This window comes from Polypterus senegalus, chromosome 18, assembly GCF_016835505.1.
Source record: "Polypterus senegalus isolate Bchr_013 chromosome 18, ASM1683550v1, whole genome shotgun sequence".
Lineage (NCBI taxonomy): Eukaryota > Metazoa > Chordata > Cladistia > Polypteriformes > Polypteridae > Polypterus > Polypterus senegalus.
This window is the reverse complement of record NC_053171.1, coordinates 50020717-50039521: the sequence shown is the minus strand read 5'-3', so window position 1 is coordinate 50039521 and position 18805 is coordinate 50020717. Positions and strand designations below refer to the sequence as shown.

The 18805-nt window shown below is 36.4% G+C and overlaps 1 protein-coding gene across 1 annotated transcript in view; it reads right to left on the bottom strand.

Moving 5' to 3' along the window:
• The window catches only part of casq1b (calsequestrin 1b), a 106826-nt gene extending 88240 nt beyond the window's left edge, over nt 1-18586 (bottom strand). The window contains exon 1 of the mRNA XM_039741185.1: nt 18125-18586. Coding sequence (XP_039597119.1) covers nt 18125-18367 — 243 coding nt within the window. The 5' untranslated portion in view covers nt 18368-18586. The remainder of the gene's footprint in view (nt 1-18124) is intronic.
• Nucleotides 18587-18805: the final 219 nt, after the last annotated feature.

Sequence of the window (18805 nt, the reverse complement as noted above, 5' to 3'; positions counted from 1 at the left end):
CTGAAGGTTATCCCAGGGGATTATTTTTTGTTACTATTGTCTTATCAGTTTATTATTTACTATCAGTGTGTAACGAGTTGTTCAGTTATTTTTCTTATACTTTGTGGGCAAAGCCAGAGATGTCACAATTGAAGAACCTTCCACAGCCTCTACATTACAGAAGCTGGGAGTGGATCCTTCATTGGTTGTTTGTCATTTCTTTGAGTGTATTCCATTGTAAGTTTCTGAATCTTTGCTTCTGTATTGTGAACAATGTCTCTTGGATTGTATATTGGGATTTTTGTGGTGGTCACAGATTGTCCATTACAAACACCATGTTTGAACAAAATCATTCTCACAAGTGTCCATGTGTACTTTGGGCCAATGATTAATGATGGATTCAGCTGTCCCGTCACCTGATACGGACTGTATGCTGTACACACTCTAGTAAAGAAAGGTGCTGAGCTGTTTAAAAGTCTTAACTTGGTGGTGATCTGATTCAGACAGACAAAGCATTTCCTGGACAGTCCCAGAAAACACAAATGTGTCCTGAACGTTCAAAACTTGACTTGATGTTTTTTTTTTAGAAGAATTAAGTGGATAAGACTGGCGAACTTTGTTGGGCAGAGATAGTGTCTTGGGGTGGCCAGGCTGGTGTGGTGATCACAATTTTTGAAACTGATAGATAGATAGATAGATAGATAGATAGATAGATAGATAGATAGATAGATAGATAGATAGATAGATAGATAGATAGATAGATAGATAGATAGATAGATACTTTATTAATCCCAAGGGGAAATTCACATAATCCAGCAGCAGTATACTGATACAAAGAAACAATATTAAATTAAATAGTTATAAAAATGAAAAAAATTAAAATTAATGTTAGCATTTACTCCTCCGGGTGGAATTGAAGAGTCGCATAGTTTTTAACTGTGTTAAAATTACAAAGGAGTTATTCACCTCAACCATCCTGGGAACCTCTAATTCTGTAGAAGCAGTGTAGATTTCACTCTGGACATGAGACAATGGACTGAGTCATAGTCCATGCAGATATCTGAGGCGTTGTGAGGATTTGCCATATCTGTCTATATGCACTTTATGGACTATGAAAAAGTTTATAACCATCTTTTCCATAGTGTTGTGTGGATGAAGATGCAAGGGCACGGAGATCTGGAGCCATTGCTCTATGCCATTCAATCCATGTACAGTATTCATGAATTTGGAGTTGTGGTCCTGTATTTTGCATTAAACTGAGTCTATTCACTGTGGCCATGAGACTCTGTCAAGGGGGCATGTTGTCTTCTCCCTTGCAGCTGAAGATTGGCAAGTAGGCGGAGTGGTGGCTCTGCGGCTAGGGATCTGCACTGGCAATCGGAAGGTTGCCGGTTTGAATCCCATAAATGCCAGTAGGGACTCTGCTCTTTTGGGCCCTTGAGCAAGGCCCTTAACCTGCACCTAAGTGCTTTGAGTAGTGAGAAAAGTGCTATAAAAATGCAAAGAATTATTATTATTGTATTGTATTATTGAGCCTGAGGAGTGTACCTTTACTGTGCTTGAGTAATGTTGTCCTCTTGGCCTGTGATCTCTTCTATTCACTGTAGCAGTTCTCAGCCAAGTGTGATGAGGTCATGATGAGAATCAGCATCTACAAATTTCAGATCATTGTCCTCATGGTCTGCTTATTGTCTTCAGGTATGGTTTGAGCTGTCCCAAGCAAAGGAGTTCAAGCAGTTTGGGGTCTTGTACATGTGGAAGAGTATAGTTCATCATTTGATTAACAAATGAATGGCATTAGTTGTGTGTATTTTTACTGAAGGCATTGAAGTAGGTGCCAAGTCAACTGATGAAGCCTTCAGTTTACCAATCAGTCTGCATTCCCCTTCTCACTTACACAAACTGATTAGGAAACCAAAAGAATGAAACTGCAAGTACAAGTAGCTTTCTACAGAGGATTGCTGGGCTCTGTGACTGGTGGAGAAGCCCAGGAATGTGAGGGGACCTTGGGAAAGAGATGGTGCTTCTCTGGATGGAGAGGAACCTGTTGTGGTGCTTTGGGCATGTAGCTAGAACTGTCCAAAAATGACATTTACAGTTGGGAGTAACAAGTACAGCCCACTGGGATAACATCAAAACTCTGGAGGGACCATACTGTATCTCTCAACCAATGTAAATAGGACAGTGAAGACCCCAGAGGGAGCTGATAAGGTGGCCTGTTTAGTTCAGTTCAGCATGTTGCCACCATGAACAGACAATGGAAGCTGTAACTTTGTGTCCGACAAAAATACTGGTACAAGGGGACCTGCTTAATGTATTCAGTAATAATGAAAGAAGTAAATAAATACACTTTTAAAAGTATGTAGAATGGTTTACAAAAAACAAAACAAAAAAGCATTCAAATGCTATGCAAACCTTGGCGCAATCTATGAAAGGCAATAGTCAGAATATTCACTTAAAATTTAAATTATTTTCATTATATTAAAATTAACTCAATTCTTTTTCCGACTGGGATTGCCTCTTTTTATCCTCTCTGGAATTCCATATCCATGACAAGCATCTACTCGAAACTATACCAAAGGTCTGTTTAACATGACTAATACATCCTGATGAAAAGTGGAGACAATCTCAGCTGAGATGCTACACCCAATTTCTGAAATTCCTTTGCAGGACCTCAGTAACTCAGATCTTCTCTTAGCATCTTTTTGTTTTAATACTTAAATTCAGTGCTGGAGTAATGCTATCCTTCTCTCATTTTAAACCAATTCAAAATCTCCAATTAACCTACCATATATAGGTATATGTATATGTATGCATGTATATGTATGTGTATATATGTGTGTGTGTGTGTGTGTGAGTGTATATATATATATATATATATATATATATATATATATATATATATATATATATATATATATATATATATATATATGTGTGTGTGTATGTATATTCAAATGGGACTGGAGCAAAGTAACTGAGAAAACTCAACAGCGGAGAAAGTGCAAACTCCACTGAGTCCTAGAATCAGCATCAGGTCTCTGGGCTTGTGAGACAGCAGTGTTAAACTCTGCCACAGTGCCACACCAATGAATACCTCAGAAACAGAAAATAACACACTTTACTTATTCTAACAATACAATATGTTTTTACTATATTTATTCCAAAGCCTATTAGTGTGTAGTGTTCAAGTAAGATACCCTACTTTCTGAATCAATGCAAAGTAGGTGTATCAAAACTAATATCATTGACATGATTATTTCTCTAGTTCCACATCAGCACTCACTTTACAGTATTAAAGAAAGACATCAGTGTTTTAAAACTTATCTTATAAATATTCTTCCACAATGGTATTCTTCATTTTTAAGAACAGAGTGTCAGAATAAACAGACGGCTAAATTAGATAGGTTAATTTTATCATCAGCAAAGTGCTCCGTTAGTTAGTCCTGCTGTATAGATTTCTCCAACTAGGTGGGCTCAGAAGGAGGCACTGCCTGTGGAGGGTGCACATTCTCATAACGCGTTCACTTCACTACTGTAGATAAAGCTCCCTTAATACGACGCTCTCTTCAGTAACTCTGGCTAGGATGGGAGGTGTGCATTTCCGCCCACAGAACTAAGTCTGGTCTAAACAGAATGGAGAGAGTTGACTTAAATCAAAAAGACACATGGTTACGGTTTAAAAAGGAAGTATTGAAACTTACAGATAGCTATATTGATCCATAGCTGCCCCAATCACCTTTTTTAATATTATAAGGCAAAAGAAAAAGAAATGTCTATAAATACTAAGATGGCAAATGCTTTCTTTGCTTACATCCAGTGGTTGAGAATGTTGTGAAAGCAGATTTGGTCAAATGAGTTTGGCACTGAGCTGGACAGACAAGGCTGCCGTTTGAGGAGAGTTTGGCTCACAGTAGCTTTTTGTTTAGACTACTTATTTTGTTACTTGTTCTTCCTTGGATTTATTCCTCTTCTGTGTTATTATGCTGCTAATAAAATACCATTTTTGTTGCCCTTTAGTCTTCCTGGTATTACATCTCATGTCAGCGATGGCTTCAGAGCACCGCCATCTTCCATAATGGTCTCTGCAAATGTTAGTCACATTTGAAGCTGAAAAATCTTAAAATTAAATCTTCTATGAAAAGTATTAGTCTGGAAATTTTACGTATGTGTTAACAATTTCACATAACTAACATTGCTGTATTTATTTTCACAAATTTTCAGTTGTATTACAAATATAAAGGATTAGTTTATTCTTAATAGAAAAAAGTTTTAAGAAAGCTCAATAGCCCACAACATACTGGTGCATTAAATCACATGGCTAGTTCTTATTTAATAACCACAATACTAGGTCAAATGGCTGTGATTTAGGCCAAGTTGTACTGTCAGACATACACCCATTGTCAAGAGCACAAGACTACCCATCAGGCTACACTACACCAATTTCCTGTTAATTTCGGAGTAGTCCTCCAGAACCAGTCTTCTTATGTCACAACAGGGAAACAAGTGTGTAAAGTGCTCTCCTGTGCTGGGCATGTTACAATAGCTGGAGTGAGTGTTAACATCACACGTATTATTTCAGAATTAATCTTATAGCTTTTTTGCCATTATTTATCATGTGTTTTGGGTAGCACAGCAGCCTTATAGCTCCAGGGTTCTAGCTTCAGATCGCTGGTCTGGAAACTACCTGCGTTGACTGTGCACATCATGCCCGTGTGTTTTTAGGTTTTTCGTGGGCGTATCTAAACCCCACATGCTGGTTTTAAATTAGTTGTTGACTCTAAATTGGTCTGTCTGAATATGCATGTATGTGTTACTGCTCCTTGTGGTGGCTGGACCAAAATGCTTCCAGGGTTAGGATCTGCCCCTGCAACTGTGAAATGGATATGCAGTTTAGGAAATGGACGGAATGCACGTATTTAGGCAGTACAAGAAGTCGACAAGTCCTTTGCAAACCCATATTTCCTTGAGCTCTGGGAGACCTAGAAGGACATAATCTACATCTTTATGCTTCACTTTTGTATTCAGAGTTGTTAACATCTAATTTTAGCAGTCTGCTTGTTTATGTTGTCAGGAATTACCCTCAAAACTGTGCTTGTCTTATTAATATGACCCAAAATATTATATAAAAATAGGCAGTTCTCAAACCTTCATAGAAACACACTGCTCGATGGCAATAGACCATTTGTTACCCACTAGACAAGAACATTTGACATTGTTTGGTTTTTCCCACTTACCATTACAATTATAAGAGATTCATTATCAAAATACAATGCTTCACCAGCTATTGATTTTTATATTGCATAACACACAAAAAAAACCAACATAAAAGCATCAAATGAACAGCAAGAATGACAAACTGTAAAGAAAGTCCTGACTTGGGATGTACAAGGATTAGAAACTGCTCAGTGTTCTCAAGTTTAGACTTAGGTTGGCATGTAGACCACCAACTCAAAAATGCATCTAAAGTTTCCTGGATGAACTAGAATCCTGAGCTTAGATTTTCATAAGCAGCCAGCCAGGCACCCATTGCAGTTTCTTTCATTCCTAATCATTCAGAATACCTTAGTTGCCTCTTTCAGCTGTCTATGGCTGCCTGTTCCTTATGGTTCCCTTATTCTTCCTGGTATTCCCAAATTCCTGTATCTTCTAACTTTTTGCAGACTGTGACTGCATGTACACGGCATTGAAGGTGCAATGTTCCTATCAGTTTTAGTTTCTCTCTGTCTCTCTTACCCCTGCAAGGTCATAGTCTCGTCCTTTTCCATGTTGGTGTCAGGTTTGTTCCTATCAAAACCTTCCCATCAGAACTGTAAGTACAATTTTCAGTGTCTGCCATCACGTTAAAAAAGAAATGATACAATGACAACAGGTGTAGTATTTTAGAATTAACTTGCAAAATAGTTACAGATAAGCTGATAAAAATATGAATGATTACTGTGCAATTACAGCTGTCTGCTAATGAATGTGCAGTAGATCACTTGGGAAATATCAAAACCTCCTTATTGATGACTACCAGTTGCCATTTTTATTTTTAGCCAGTTGGCTGCTATCTGGTCTCTTGTCATTTATTCTTATTTCCAGTTCCATCCACTCTAACCTTCACCCTCCTTAGTACATTATCTCACTAGTCTTAATCTAAACATTCTTGTTTTCATGTCTCACTATCACTAACACCTGCCTGATATGTCATAAAGAAAATAAATGAGTGCTCAATGTAGGACATGCTTAATCGGTTATAGAAAATAGAACGCAGGACGACACGCAGATCAGCTGACCAATAACTGGCTTGGGTTACCGGCCTAATTTTCAAGCAACAGTCATTTTTTTCTTTTTTGTTATTGGTGATGGTTTTCAGTGATAAAACTGGTGACCATGGAAAAAACTATTTCATTTTTTAATACGATTATGCAGGCCCACTCTGCTTTCTATATCCAATATACAGAATAAGGACATACACATAATATGGAAGGCATCCTGTGAAGTTGAAGTTAAGTCCTCCCTGTCTAACCCAAAGAAGGAGAACCAGACTTTAAAATCACTTGTACTTTCAGGTCTTTTTTTTATATTAGCCTTTTTATCCTTTGCTATTTAAGAGATAGATAGATAGATAGATAGATAGATAGATAGATAGATAGATAGATAGATAGATAGATAGATAGATAGATAGATAGATAGATAGACAGATAGATAGATAGATAGATAGATAGATAGATAGATAGATAGATAGGAAAGGCACTATATAATAGATAGATATGAAAGGCACTATATAATAGATAGATAGATACTAGCACCACTGATATTTAGAAGATATGTAAAAGACTGGAAGCTGACTCTTTTGTGTTCTTCTATTATATGTTTAAATGTACAATATACTATATATATATATATTTATAAATAATATATATATTAATATATATATAATATATATATAAAAAATAGTTCTCACTATTTTTAACATGGGGGAGACTTGCTAGCTTTACTCTTCTTATGTTAGAAAAAAAAATAAATGCATCAGCATATTAGTTTCTTTTTTATAATGGAGAAATATGGAAGCTGCCTGCAACAACAACACTGATTTGAATACATTCATTGATGCTTCTGCAGCATTACAAAAAGTAGCTGAAGCTTAAATGATAAAAGAGAAGAAAATAATAACATTCAAAAGTTTTCCTGTAGGATATGTTGATGTTAAAGAAAAAGGCAGCCTGATAACATTTATGTGTAAGCTTTATACAGACAAGACATTATTAGTGCTAATGGTCTCTGCAGCACAGATATTTCCTAACTTGACTTTAGGGTCAAAGGCAGGCTTACTGCTAGAGCTGATTTTAAAAGTGCTGCAAGTGCTGTCCTAGCTTCAGAGTTAATCCTTTGAAGCACTACCATACGGATGCAGCATTTAGACCCACATGTTGCTTATGAAATAACTTCTAAGAATAGAAATTGTTCCCACAGTATATCACATATACCCGATTTCATGAGTCACCACTATGAACGAACTATCTTTGGTTTACAGGACTTGTCTGTTGCAGTGGTGTAAGATTGATTAATACACATCTAAATTTAAGGAACTGGGCAAGAGGGAAGTAAGATGGTTTCTGCCCATTACGTATCTTCTTACTGATTTCAAAAGCAAATGTTGGTTTCACACCCAGATTAAAAAGAAGACTAGAGCAATGAAGAAATGAAGAGCAGACCTGAGGGTGGAGAATTGAACAGAATTCTAAACTGCACCAGCTATGTAATTTATACAAGACATCTGTACACTGAATGTAGTTGAAATTGTTTTACAATAAAAATGAAATAGAAACTGTAACAGAATTCTATTTATAAATAGGTACAGAGAAAATAAAGCTATTATAAGTGTAGAATGTTAGGATGAATAAAATATATTTGTCGATATGCGTGAATATCTTTCCATTTGCAGAGCCAGCTTAACCCACATTTATAGTAACAGGAATTGAGAGGCTACCCCAGCAGCATAAAGCGTAACACAGGAATCAGCCCTCGATGGGGGCACCCGTTCATCACAGGGCACACTCGTGCACTCCCACACTTCTTCCAAATGGGCCAGCTCAGACCTGCCATGTGGGCTCAAGTAGAAAGTGCCTACTTCACATAAAGAGTGAGTGACCAGGCTGAGATTCTGACCTGATCTAAAGTCAGGACTTAGCCAGGCTAACCATCATATTACCCTGTGGCGATACAAATTTGAAATTTCTTGTTAATAAATATACCCATGTGCACAACATAGGCCAGCCAAGTGCATTGTACACTACAATCAGTTTGTAATTAAAAGCAGAAGACCTTTGGATGGTTTATGCTATCGATCAATGAATCACATGACAAATGCAGCCTGTTATAATACAAGTTCAGAAGGGCAAATAATCCTACTGCCGACGTTTGATTTTGGTTTTTGAAACCTTATTTGTTCCCAAAGGGAATTTATGTCTTTACAGAACTTGAGAAAAACAGCAATATCAAAAACTGTATAATTGCAACAAATCCAATATATGATGACACCTGTTGAATGGAGAATTTAGGGGTGAAGTAATCCTCTTCACCGTGAACATAGGCATTGGCTGAAGACAGTAAAATAATACTGGAGAGCATTTCTTCTTGGCTTACGAATGAACTGAAGAGAATAGCGTGTAACTTTAGCATGTAAAATGTGCAGCTGTAAAAAGAGCCAGCCAATATTTAGGGTTAGGCGACAAATGACCTATGGCTGTGAAAAATTAAATTGCAAACTGAGCAAGGTTTAGCAATTAGCTGAGTCGCTTGTGTTAAAAGTAGCTCCTTAATTGAACTGTGCCCATTTCGGTTACAACACTGTCATACTAGTTTTCCAGTTCACAACATATATGAGGGAGAATTGCATCTTTTATAAGCTATCACTAAGCCGTTTATAGCCATTTTATTATTTTCTAATTTTCCTCTTGTTTTCCAAAACAAACGTATAGCCAGCGTTTTGTTTTCCATAATGACGTTAGTACATATAGTAGAATGAGACTTATTTCAAAGATATTTTTGCTAGAAACTTGTTTAACTAGGGTGGCTGTTTTGTGGACTACATCTGTACTTGTAATCAGCGCTACCTCTCACTGGGTAATGCTCTTAATGTTTCCAGCCCACAGCATGATGCAGAATATTTTGCAAAAAGGGACCCAATGGTGCAGGGTGTACCTTACATAGACTTGCAATGAGTGTGTATTATTAGTAGCATTCTGTGGCTGGCTTCAGCGCCTTCTCTCAAGTCAGTCCTTTCTGTCATCTATCACATCTATCTGATCATAACCCATTCTTAGTCTGTCAAGTCAAACTGCTGGGCTTTTGGAGTTCCCGGTCACCCTATTTTGGATCTTCGAAGAACTGCTCCAGATTAATACAATACTGATCACTTAATAAAAGAATAGTACTTATTTATAAATATTTAGTTAAACATTATTACACATACATAGTTATGTCTTTAGTAGCAGAGTGGACAAAAATGCTTTTATACTTAAAAGAATGTATTTTTTTATGAGATTATCACAGATCATTATGTTAGTATCAAATTTTAAACAAGGAAAATGTATTTTGTATGCCATCTTTTAGTATGCCGACCAACCAGTTCAGTAGAATAGTTTCAGAAATGTATGCAGTCAGCTGACATGACTATTTTAGGCTCACATGCAGAGTCAATGAGGAGGACTGAATAACTCAACTTATAGATTTTAATCTTAAATGCTGTCACAATATACTTTACAGGTAGAGTCCAATTATTTCCATATTGCTAACACGTTAACACTAAAAACTAAAGCAACTGGGAAATGAACCTGTGACCTTAAAAAAGAATATTCAGACTTACTGTAGAAATGTTGCCATGTTATGTGTAATCAGACTTGGGCATCATATTTCCCTCAGTAAAGATGTTTGTAGACTTGGATTACTTGATCAAAATAGTTTTAAATTCAATCCCACTGCCCTGCAAACCCTGGTGATCAAATTTCACGATTCTGTTGGATGGGTGCATGTCTGGTTAAAGCAGCATACTCTTGAACACATGTGCCCTGGACATTAGGGAGGGAAATTATAACGGAGCTTGTTACCAGATACATCTGATTTTTTTATTTTTTAAAAGGAAATATTTTCCAAATATTGACTAATTTAAAATGAGATACAAAGCTTGTGGTAGACTGATTCTCGAAAGATGTCTTATTATCATACATTAAAATAGCTATTTATTTAAATAGAATATCAAAGGACAGGAAGATATGGAATAAGATGATCCACTGTGGGAACCCCTAATGGGAGTAGCTGAAAGAAGAAGGATTTAAATAAAATCTCAAAGATTTTATGAATGATATATTTTACATATGTGAAACTGTCACACCTATTACATCAATAATATGATTTCTTAACTCATTGGTTATATATGCAAATAGAAAATAAGATTACTATAACTGTATGCTTTTTTTTTATATGTTGAGAACTGGATATGGTGGTCAATAGCCCTTTAACCCATGAGGCAACCACATCAGAAAGAAGGTGCACAACATACCTAGAAATAGTGTCCAAATGTGACAAAATGGCGGCACCTTAGGAAAACAAATGCAAAAACCTATTGGTCCTGACATTGCTGTCATATTAGGAAAAATAGAAACAAACGATAAAAATGAACACTAATTATGCAGCATCAATAGATAAAATATCCTTGGATAATGTCCACGTTACAAGGATGCTATAGGAAATGTAGATGCTTGTGTACTAAACGGGCATAACTATTATCGTCACGCAAATTGGTGGGGCCGCCACCCCGGTTGCTTAATTTTTGGAGTTTAAATTATTAGACTGACCTACCCCAACCACAAATACGAACCTTAAAGTTAGTGGGGGTAGAGTATAGTTGTCTATAGGTCCCTAATGTTAATGTTCCCTTTGGGTGCCGAAAATCCGATTTGTGTTACGATAATAGAAAAGGGTACTAGCAGTCGGTGCCATCCGTTTAGTACACAAATACCAAAATGTATTGTGCATGTGCTTGCATGTTATGGTATTACAAATTAACATGTGCGAGCATTTAATTTCTGCTCAGAAATGTTCACTGTCTCTTCAGCTCCTTAGCAAGCTAGTAGTGAAATGAATACATCTGAAAAAGAACCAGTGGAGCAGTGTTAGAAAAAAAAAATTAGACTTGAAATTTCTGTAAACCCTTTAGTAATAATTTTAGAAAATATTGTGTGGTGCCCGAATCTGTAATTTTCATAATTACCAAAAAAAAGCTTAAATTGTTGCAAAGCAGAGCACCTTTGTGTGTTTATTGTCAGTCAGTTGGCAGCAGGCAGGAGGCCCTACAAGGCCTGGGGTGGTGCTTATCCTCCTAGAAAGACCGCTGGACAAAGCGATGGGATGTAAAGAGGAGAAAAATAGAAAAAGGGCTTTGTTGCATGCAAATGAAACGTGATCATATAGATGTAAAACATCTTTCAGAATTGGCTAGGCTACTTGTACAAACATAGGTTCTAGAAACACTCTTTTCTTTTGCCTGCCACTGTTTTTCACCCGAGAAACCATTAGCTAGCTGAACAGGTGTACTGCTAGATGCAGTTATGGCCGAGCAGAGCCTTTTGAAAACCTACTTCATTGCTCCATCATGATACAAGCACAGGGAGCAGCACCCCTATCAGTGACAACAGTACGGGCCCACACACTGATTGACTGATTACATCTCACCTGAAGAAGGGGCCTGAGTTGCCACGAAAGCCTGCATATTGTGAGCTTTTTAGTTAGCCAATAAAAGGTGTCATTGTGGTTGACATCTCATTACATCCATAATGGCTACCATGGTACAACACCCTAGTATTACAGGGCTCGCATATCCCAAACTGAAGGAGTTTTCTTGTTCCACAAAGTATAAGAAGTCACAATATGGCTAAAACAGTTTACTTTCTTAAAGTAAAGTATATGCAAGGATGCCACGGCCCACTCGATTTTATTAGAGCATATTTTTTGGCCTGAGGTTATAAAGAAAACATGCTCATAGATAACGGTGTCAGAGGGCACTTGCACTTATTTAATTAGCTCACACTTTTCATCCAAATTGATATACAAATAGCAAGTGTTTAATTCCACTTTTCTTATTGATTTGGCACAAACCCCGAAATGTCAAGTAAGCCCCTCAAGGTCTTGTAGTGAGGCACTGGTCGGCTTTAGACACAACGTTCTACTTTGTATACAGTTAAGTTCTTTCCTAAACTTTAATCCAAAACTGAAATGGATGAATAGTCTAGAATGGTCTGGATGATCGGCATTTATTTTAAGCATGGCAGCACAGATTTTTAATGAGGTTCTGTAAAATGTTTTAAATGGCATGTGTAAAAAAAGACAAAGTTGAAGAAATGGCAAAAATGCAAAAACAAATTGAATGTTTTTAAAAAATCCAATTAATGCCAGCTATGAAGCACTGTAGAAGCAACCAAAGATACTTTAAAAACTCATTTCAAACTGATGCCGTAAGAGAGGTGAATGGTTTAGCTCAGCTGATTTCCGTCTCCAGAGGCAGGGATCAAAATCTCAGTGTGGCTACTGTCCTTGTGACGTTTGCACATTCATAGTGTACTCTGATTTCTTTCCACAGCCAGATTACATAGTTATTGGCCAACACTGTAGATAAACCTCCCAGTGTAGATCCTCTATTAACGGTTTTGAAGATGTCCTCTGTGAATATATTAGCTTCCAACTAGGCACGGCACCTTAACAAAGTGTGTGTGCATACCCCGATCAGCCACAGCATTAAAAGCACTGCCAGGTGAAGTGAATCACATCGATTATCTTGTTACAAGGGAACCTGTCAAGTGGTGAGATGTACTAGGCAACAAATGAACAGTCAGTTCTTGAAAGTGATATGTTGGAAGCAGAAAAAAACTGGCAAGCGTAAGGATGTGAGTGATTTTTGACAAGGGACAAATTGTGATAGCTGGGTCAGAGGTTCTCTTAAATGACAAGTTTGGTGAGGTGTCCCCAGTGTGCAGTGGTTAGTACCTACCAAAAGTGGTACAAAGAACGTCAACTGGTGAACTGGCGACACGGTTATTGATGCATGTGGGGTGCGAAGACTGATCCCACAGAAGAGCTACTGTAGTACAAATTGCTTGAAAACCTAGTACTGGCCATGAGAGAAAGGTGAAGAACACAGTGCCACAGACCGGTCAGAGTGCCCATGCTGAGCCCTGTCCACTGTCAAACACCTGGACCATGGAGCAATGGAAGGAGATGGCCAGGCCTGATGAGTCCCATTTTCTTTTACAGTAGATCATATAGATGGGCTGGGTGCGTGTGCGTTGTTTACTTGGGGAAGTGATAGCAGCAGAATGCACTTTGTGAAGAAGGCAAGCCGACAGAGCTGATGTGACGCTCTGGGCAATGTTATGCTGGGAAAACTGGGGTCCTAGCTTTCAAGCGGATTTTACTTTTGACGTGTACCACCTACCTAAAGATGACTGCAGACCACGTACGGCAGTGGTATTTCCTGATGGCAGTGGCCTCTTTCAGCAGGATAATACACCCTACCACACCGCAAAAATTTGAGAAGCACGTGAAAGACTTTAAGGTGTTGACTTGGTCAACAGATTCCCCAGATCTCAGTCGGATCGAGCATCTGTGGGATGTGCTGGAAAAATAAGTATGGTCCACAGTTAGTTTCTTGTTAAGCACCTTTCCACTTAAGAGATGAACACATCATACAATAATTACCAGTCCAGTATGAAGAAATGTACAGCAACACAGACACCAAATATTATATTGTTAAGTATAAGACTAAATCCTCCTTGTCTGGGATCTTGCTTTGTTTAAACCACATGAATGCTCTATGGGGAGAGTGTAGCATGGCAGAGTTCATAGAGTACTCTATTATTTGCAGTCCTGGTCACTATAAAGTATTACATTCATTCCAAAAAAATAACCCCAAGAGCATTTTATGGTCCCCCTGATGCCCAGATATCTGAAGGCAATTGGGAAGTGCTGTCATTATGCTTACAGTTCAGTTCAATTCTCCTGCATGCTTCTTTATTTAATAAGATATGTAATACCATCTTGCAAAAACGTATGATTCAGAATAATATAGATGCCAACATACTATCAATTATTGATAGCAGAGCAAAGACAGACAGATATAAGTTAGAATAGATACTTGTACTTCAAATATCATTGTACTTCTAATTTTTATTAACACTCGATGATCTACTGGGTATAAGTTTCATTTATTTCTTACCATGTTTATGTGATGTACTTTGAATTTAAAGTCTACATTCTCAAATAAATTCTCATTTTTCCTTTATGGGGAGAGTGATGGCTCAGTTCAAATTTTCAGCGCAACTAAAAGATGCGGTACTAAAAGCTAATCTCAATACTTCAGATTGCTCATACAATATTTAGTGTGTGTTAATGGAGTCAGTGTTACTATACGGTATGTAGGCAAGACTACCAAAAAAAAAATAGACAAAAAAGTCATTTTTTGATTATTGGGTTTGTGAATTAATAATACAAAGTTGGATTTCTTTCTTTAACATCTATCTCTTCTGTAACCATGAGATCAATAAGTTTTTCATTTATTCTGCATGTTTCATCCTCAAACATTGTGGATGTACAAGACAGCACCGGTCACGTTGGTACAGATAGTGAGAAAGTAGGAGCCAGCAGTGAGATCTAATCCAATAGTTTTACGCTGTCCAGTTCATTTAATTTTCATAGTGAATTTTCATTTTAAATAATTTAGTGAATATAAATTAATGATCCACAATGTTAATATGATTGTGGGGCTTACTCAGGACAAAGAATTTTGTCATTGAAAGTGTACTTAAAGTAAATTAATATTTTTTGGCAGTAATAGGGAAATACTGATTTTCTGGATAAAATCTAATTTTCAGTGATTACTTGGGGTGCAACTAAATTTTAATTAATTTTCATAAAGTGCACTTGCATCTGAATGGCTAGCAAACTACACACTGTTATAATACAGTATAGCTAAAGCCACATGCAACAAAGCACAAAAAACACTAAATATTGACCATGCAATATACAATATATACATATATATATATATATATATATATATATATATATATATATATATATATATATATATATATATATATATAATTTTTGCTAATTAGGTTCTTAAGGCATTTAAATGACACACAAAAAACACAATTCTGGTCTCCACTTCCAACTGTCTTAGGTTGGTTGACTGGCCAGCCTCTCTTAATTAAACAATTTAGTCTTCATAAAAATGTTTATGAAATAAATGAAAAAGGGTAAATTATTATTTATTAGAACTGTACATATTGGTCATTTTATTAATTTCTCTCACATTAACATATTTCAAAGCCCAAATGTATTACAAATACAGAATTCAGTATATGGTTCTGATGTAATTTTCTACAAATAGGATGTTAAAATGAAATAAATGCTTTGTAACATAACTGAACTAAAGCAGATTAATTCTACAGACCAAAATGAATGCTCAGTTAAAAGTTCTGAATGGCAAAAAGTATATTTAGCTAAAAGGTGTTAAGGTTCAAATGCCCAGTGTTTAAGTATACGACTTAAATGAGCCTTGTCAAGTGAAAAAATGTATTTCCAGACAGTGCATGTGCAGAGTGCATATAAAAAGATGATGCTGAATTATTTTAAAAGTGATCTCTTGACACTTGGCATCCTAGTAAATATAGCAGATAATAGTAATTTGGGCAATAAAGAGGGACTATTGTACAGTGTCACCAAATTTTTGCATTGTTCTTATAAGTTAATAATGTCTTTCTGGCGCCAGTAATAACATTTTTTAATGATTTACTATATATGTGATATGAAGATTGTAATTATGATATCATTGTTCTCTTTTATTGAAGTTTGTCATTTTGTTCTTTGAAAGACATAAAATGAAACACCTAATGAAAAGATAATATAATCCCAGAAGCTTATTAAACAAAGCTTTAATAGAAAAACGAATAAAATAATGTCCACATTATTCTGATTTTCTCAGTTTCTCATTAAACACTGATAGTAACGTTTTCATTGTACTTTATTACAACATGACTGAAGACAGAGGATATGAAGCTCACACACAACCTACTCACCAGTGTCAAGCCAACACTGTAGGGATGCTTACTGTTTTTGACACAACTGTTTAAGTGTATGTTTCAAAAATGCATACCTACAGCAAAATATTTATTAATAGCCAAGAGATGAACTTTTTCATTCTAATGTGTACAAGAAGAATTAATTGGCAGCATTAAGAAAAGTTTCTGGACTCCATATTTTAAATAGACTATGCAACACTGTGACACATATATAGATAGATATGAAAAGCACTATATGATAGATATATATTAAAAGCATTATATAATAGATAGATATTAAAACCACTATATGATAGATAGATATTAAAACCACTATATTTATAGATAGATAGATAGATAGATAGATAGATAGATAGATAGATAGATAGATAGATAGATAGATAGATAGAAAAGGCACTATATAATGGATAGATAGATAGATATGAAAGCCACTATATTATAGACAGACAGATATGAGAACCACTATATGATTGATAGATAGATAGAACCTTGTTTGTCCCAAAGAGAAATCTAACTTTTGCAGAAGCTCAAGAAATGATAGAAATATTATAACAAGCAATAACAATTCCCCTCAAACAAATGAGAAGAAAAGTGAAGGAATAAAAAAACCTTATGTCTAGCTAGTGATAAGGAAGTCACAATGTGGCATTTTATATACTGTATATTTTAAGAAAAATATTAACTTTGAGGTAATCAAGTAGTTTTTAATATCCTTATTATTGCCATATTGTCTTCTGCAAGTTTTCAGTTTACTCTGGAAATATAAGATTTCAAACTTTGTATTATGTTTTCAATAAAATTACACATTACTGAAATACATTTCTTCAATAAATAATATAACAAATGCCTTTCACAAAGTAATACAAACATAAGATATGTTAGAATTCACAGAAGAGATACTCTGATACCATTATACTTGTGTTTTAATAAAACATTCCAGATTGCCACATTTAAGTACCAGTCTATAATGCAATTAAATGATTCAAGTAAGCCCAAAAATATATTGATATGTATACATTAGCCTACATCTCCCAGTCCACACAGACAACGAGATTTCTAATATTTATATAGTATATCCCAGTATAATTGTATAAAAGTTAAAGTTAGGTGGGTTGATTCATGATGTTGGCCCTATTAATCGAGCACAGACAGTGAGACTGATTCTTAGCCCTGCATGTAATAAGTCAAGACAGGCAGGCAGACAAATCAGCTTATTCTTTAACATGTTCTGATATGTTAGTCATCTCCTGAAAGAAAGATATATTCCTCATGATACTGCAAAATGCAGATCACACAGATCTGTGTTGCTGTCACAAAATAATTACATATTGACAGTTGCAGTTGTGCATGACAGGTTTCATATAGAGTGATCCCCACAGATGTCTTAAGAAGCTTCTACCATGTTGGTGAATTCCTAAATCTGCCTGCATTGACTGCAGATTGAGAGACAGATACCTGTAGCTGTCTCTGACAATACTAGATAAATAGACAGATCCCTGCAGTTCTTTAAAAAGTTCAGGTACAGTAGCTATCTCTGTCCCTGCCTGGTAGATACATTGATACCTGCACCAATCTCCAGTCTGCCTCAGTTAGATAATTCCTATTTTTCATTCCAAAACATTTTAGGTAAACAGAAAGTTAACACTGAGTGTAAGCAACAGGTTCTCAGGATTTCTTCTTTTCCATTTGTTAGGCAGGAAAATGCTCTTTTCAACCCTATCTTATCAGTCTTCCATAAGTTCAGATCTTCTGCAATATAAGGAGTTGCAGGCAAGGAATTTTATCTTTGGCATTAGCAAGATGTTTTACAAAAGTGATGACAGTCATGCATTTTAAACTGTTATGCAGGTTTTTGAAATAAGCAGGTCTTAATGGAAATGTATGTACATTAGGCATTCTCTTTTACTGTTTTTTTTTTGTTTATATAGATATTAGTTAATAGTTCCTCTGCAAACAACATTAGCACACACTAAAGAAACTTTATAACTTGAAGACACACACACAGGCATGCAGCCCAGTCGCACCTCAAGAATAAGCTCTTCCATCTGGAATTGCTTCTGTGCTGCACGGTCATCCTCGACTGGTTCGTGGTACAGAATCACCATTACATCGTACTTCTTCATCACTGCCTTGTAGTTCTTCATGTGGAGGTCATGCACGCGGTCCTTGCCATCGTACTCAGGGAAATCTAGACCCTCTTCTGCCCAAGTGCCTCTCCCGCAGGAGAGAACACATAAGGTAGAGAGAAGCAGCCAGTGCCAATTCATGGTCCTTTACTTCTGTTGCACTTTGAGGCTTTTGAGTTGACTTTCAAGCTTAAGAGAAATAATTTGGCAACCCCCCCTAAAAATGGAAAGCGTATCCCCAACCTTCAGAGATGAAATTGTGTTGTTGCTGCTTTCTCAGTAGAGGAAGGGAGGAATGGTCAGAGGAGGCGGCCGAGTACGTGATCTGAGGAGGGGATGTAAAAAGTGTGAGAGAGGCTCTGGGGATGTTAGCTGAGTTAAAAAGATCTGAGAGGGGGAGGAGAAAAAGTGCCAGGCTGAAGGAGTGGCTATCATTTTCACAGATAGCTCCCTGCTACTTGCTCGATTGCACTGCTCAAAGGTATCTCTATTTCGCACCCTGTCAGACTCTCCGGCAAGTTAAAATGCCTTTGCCATATTAAGTTCTGTAAGGATTTATGCAAATCCAGATCTAAAAAT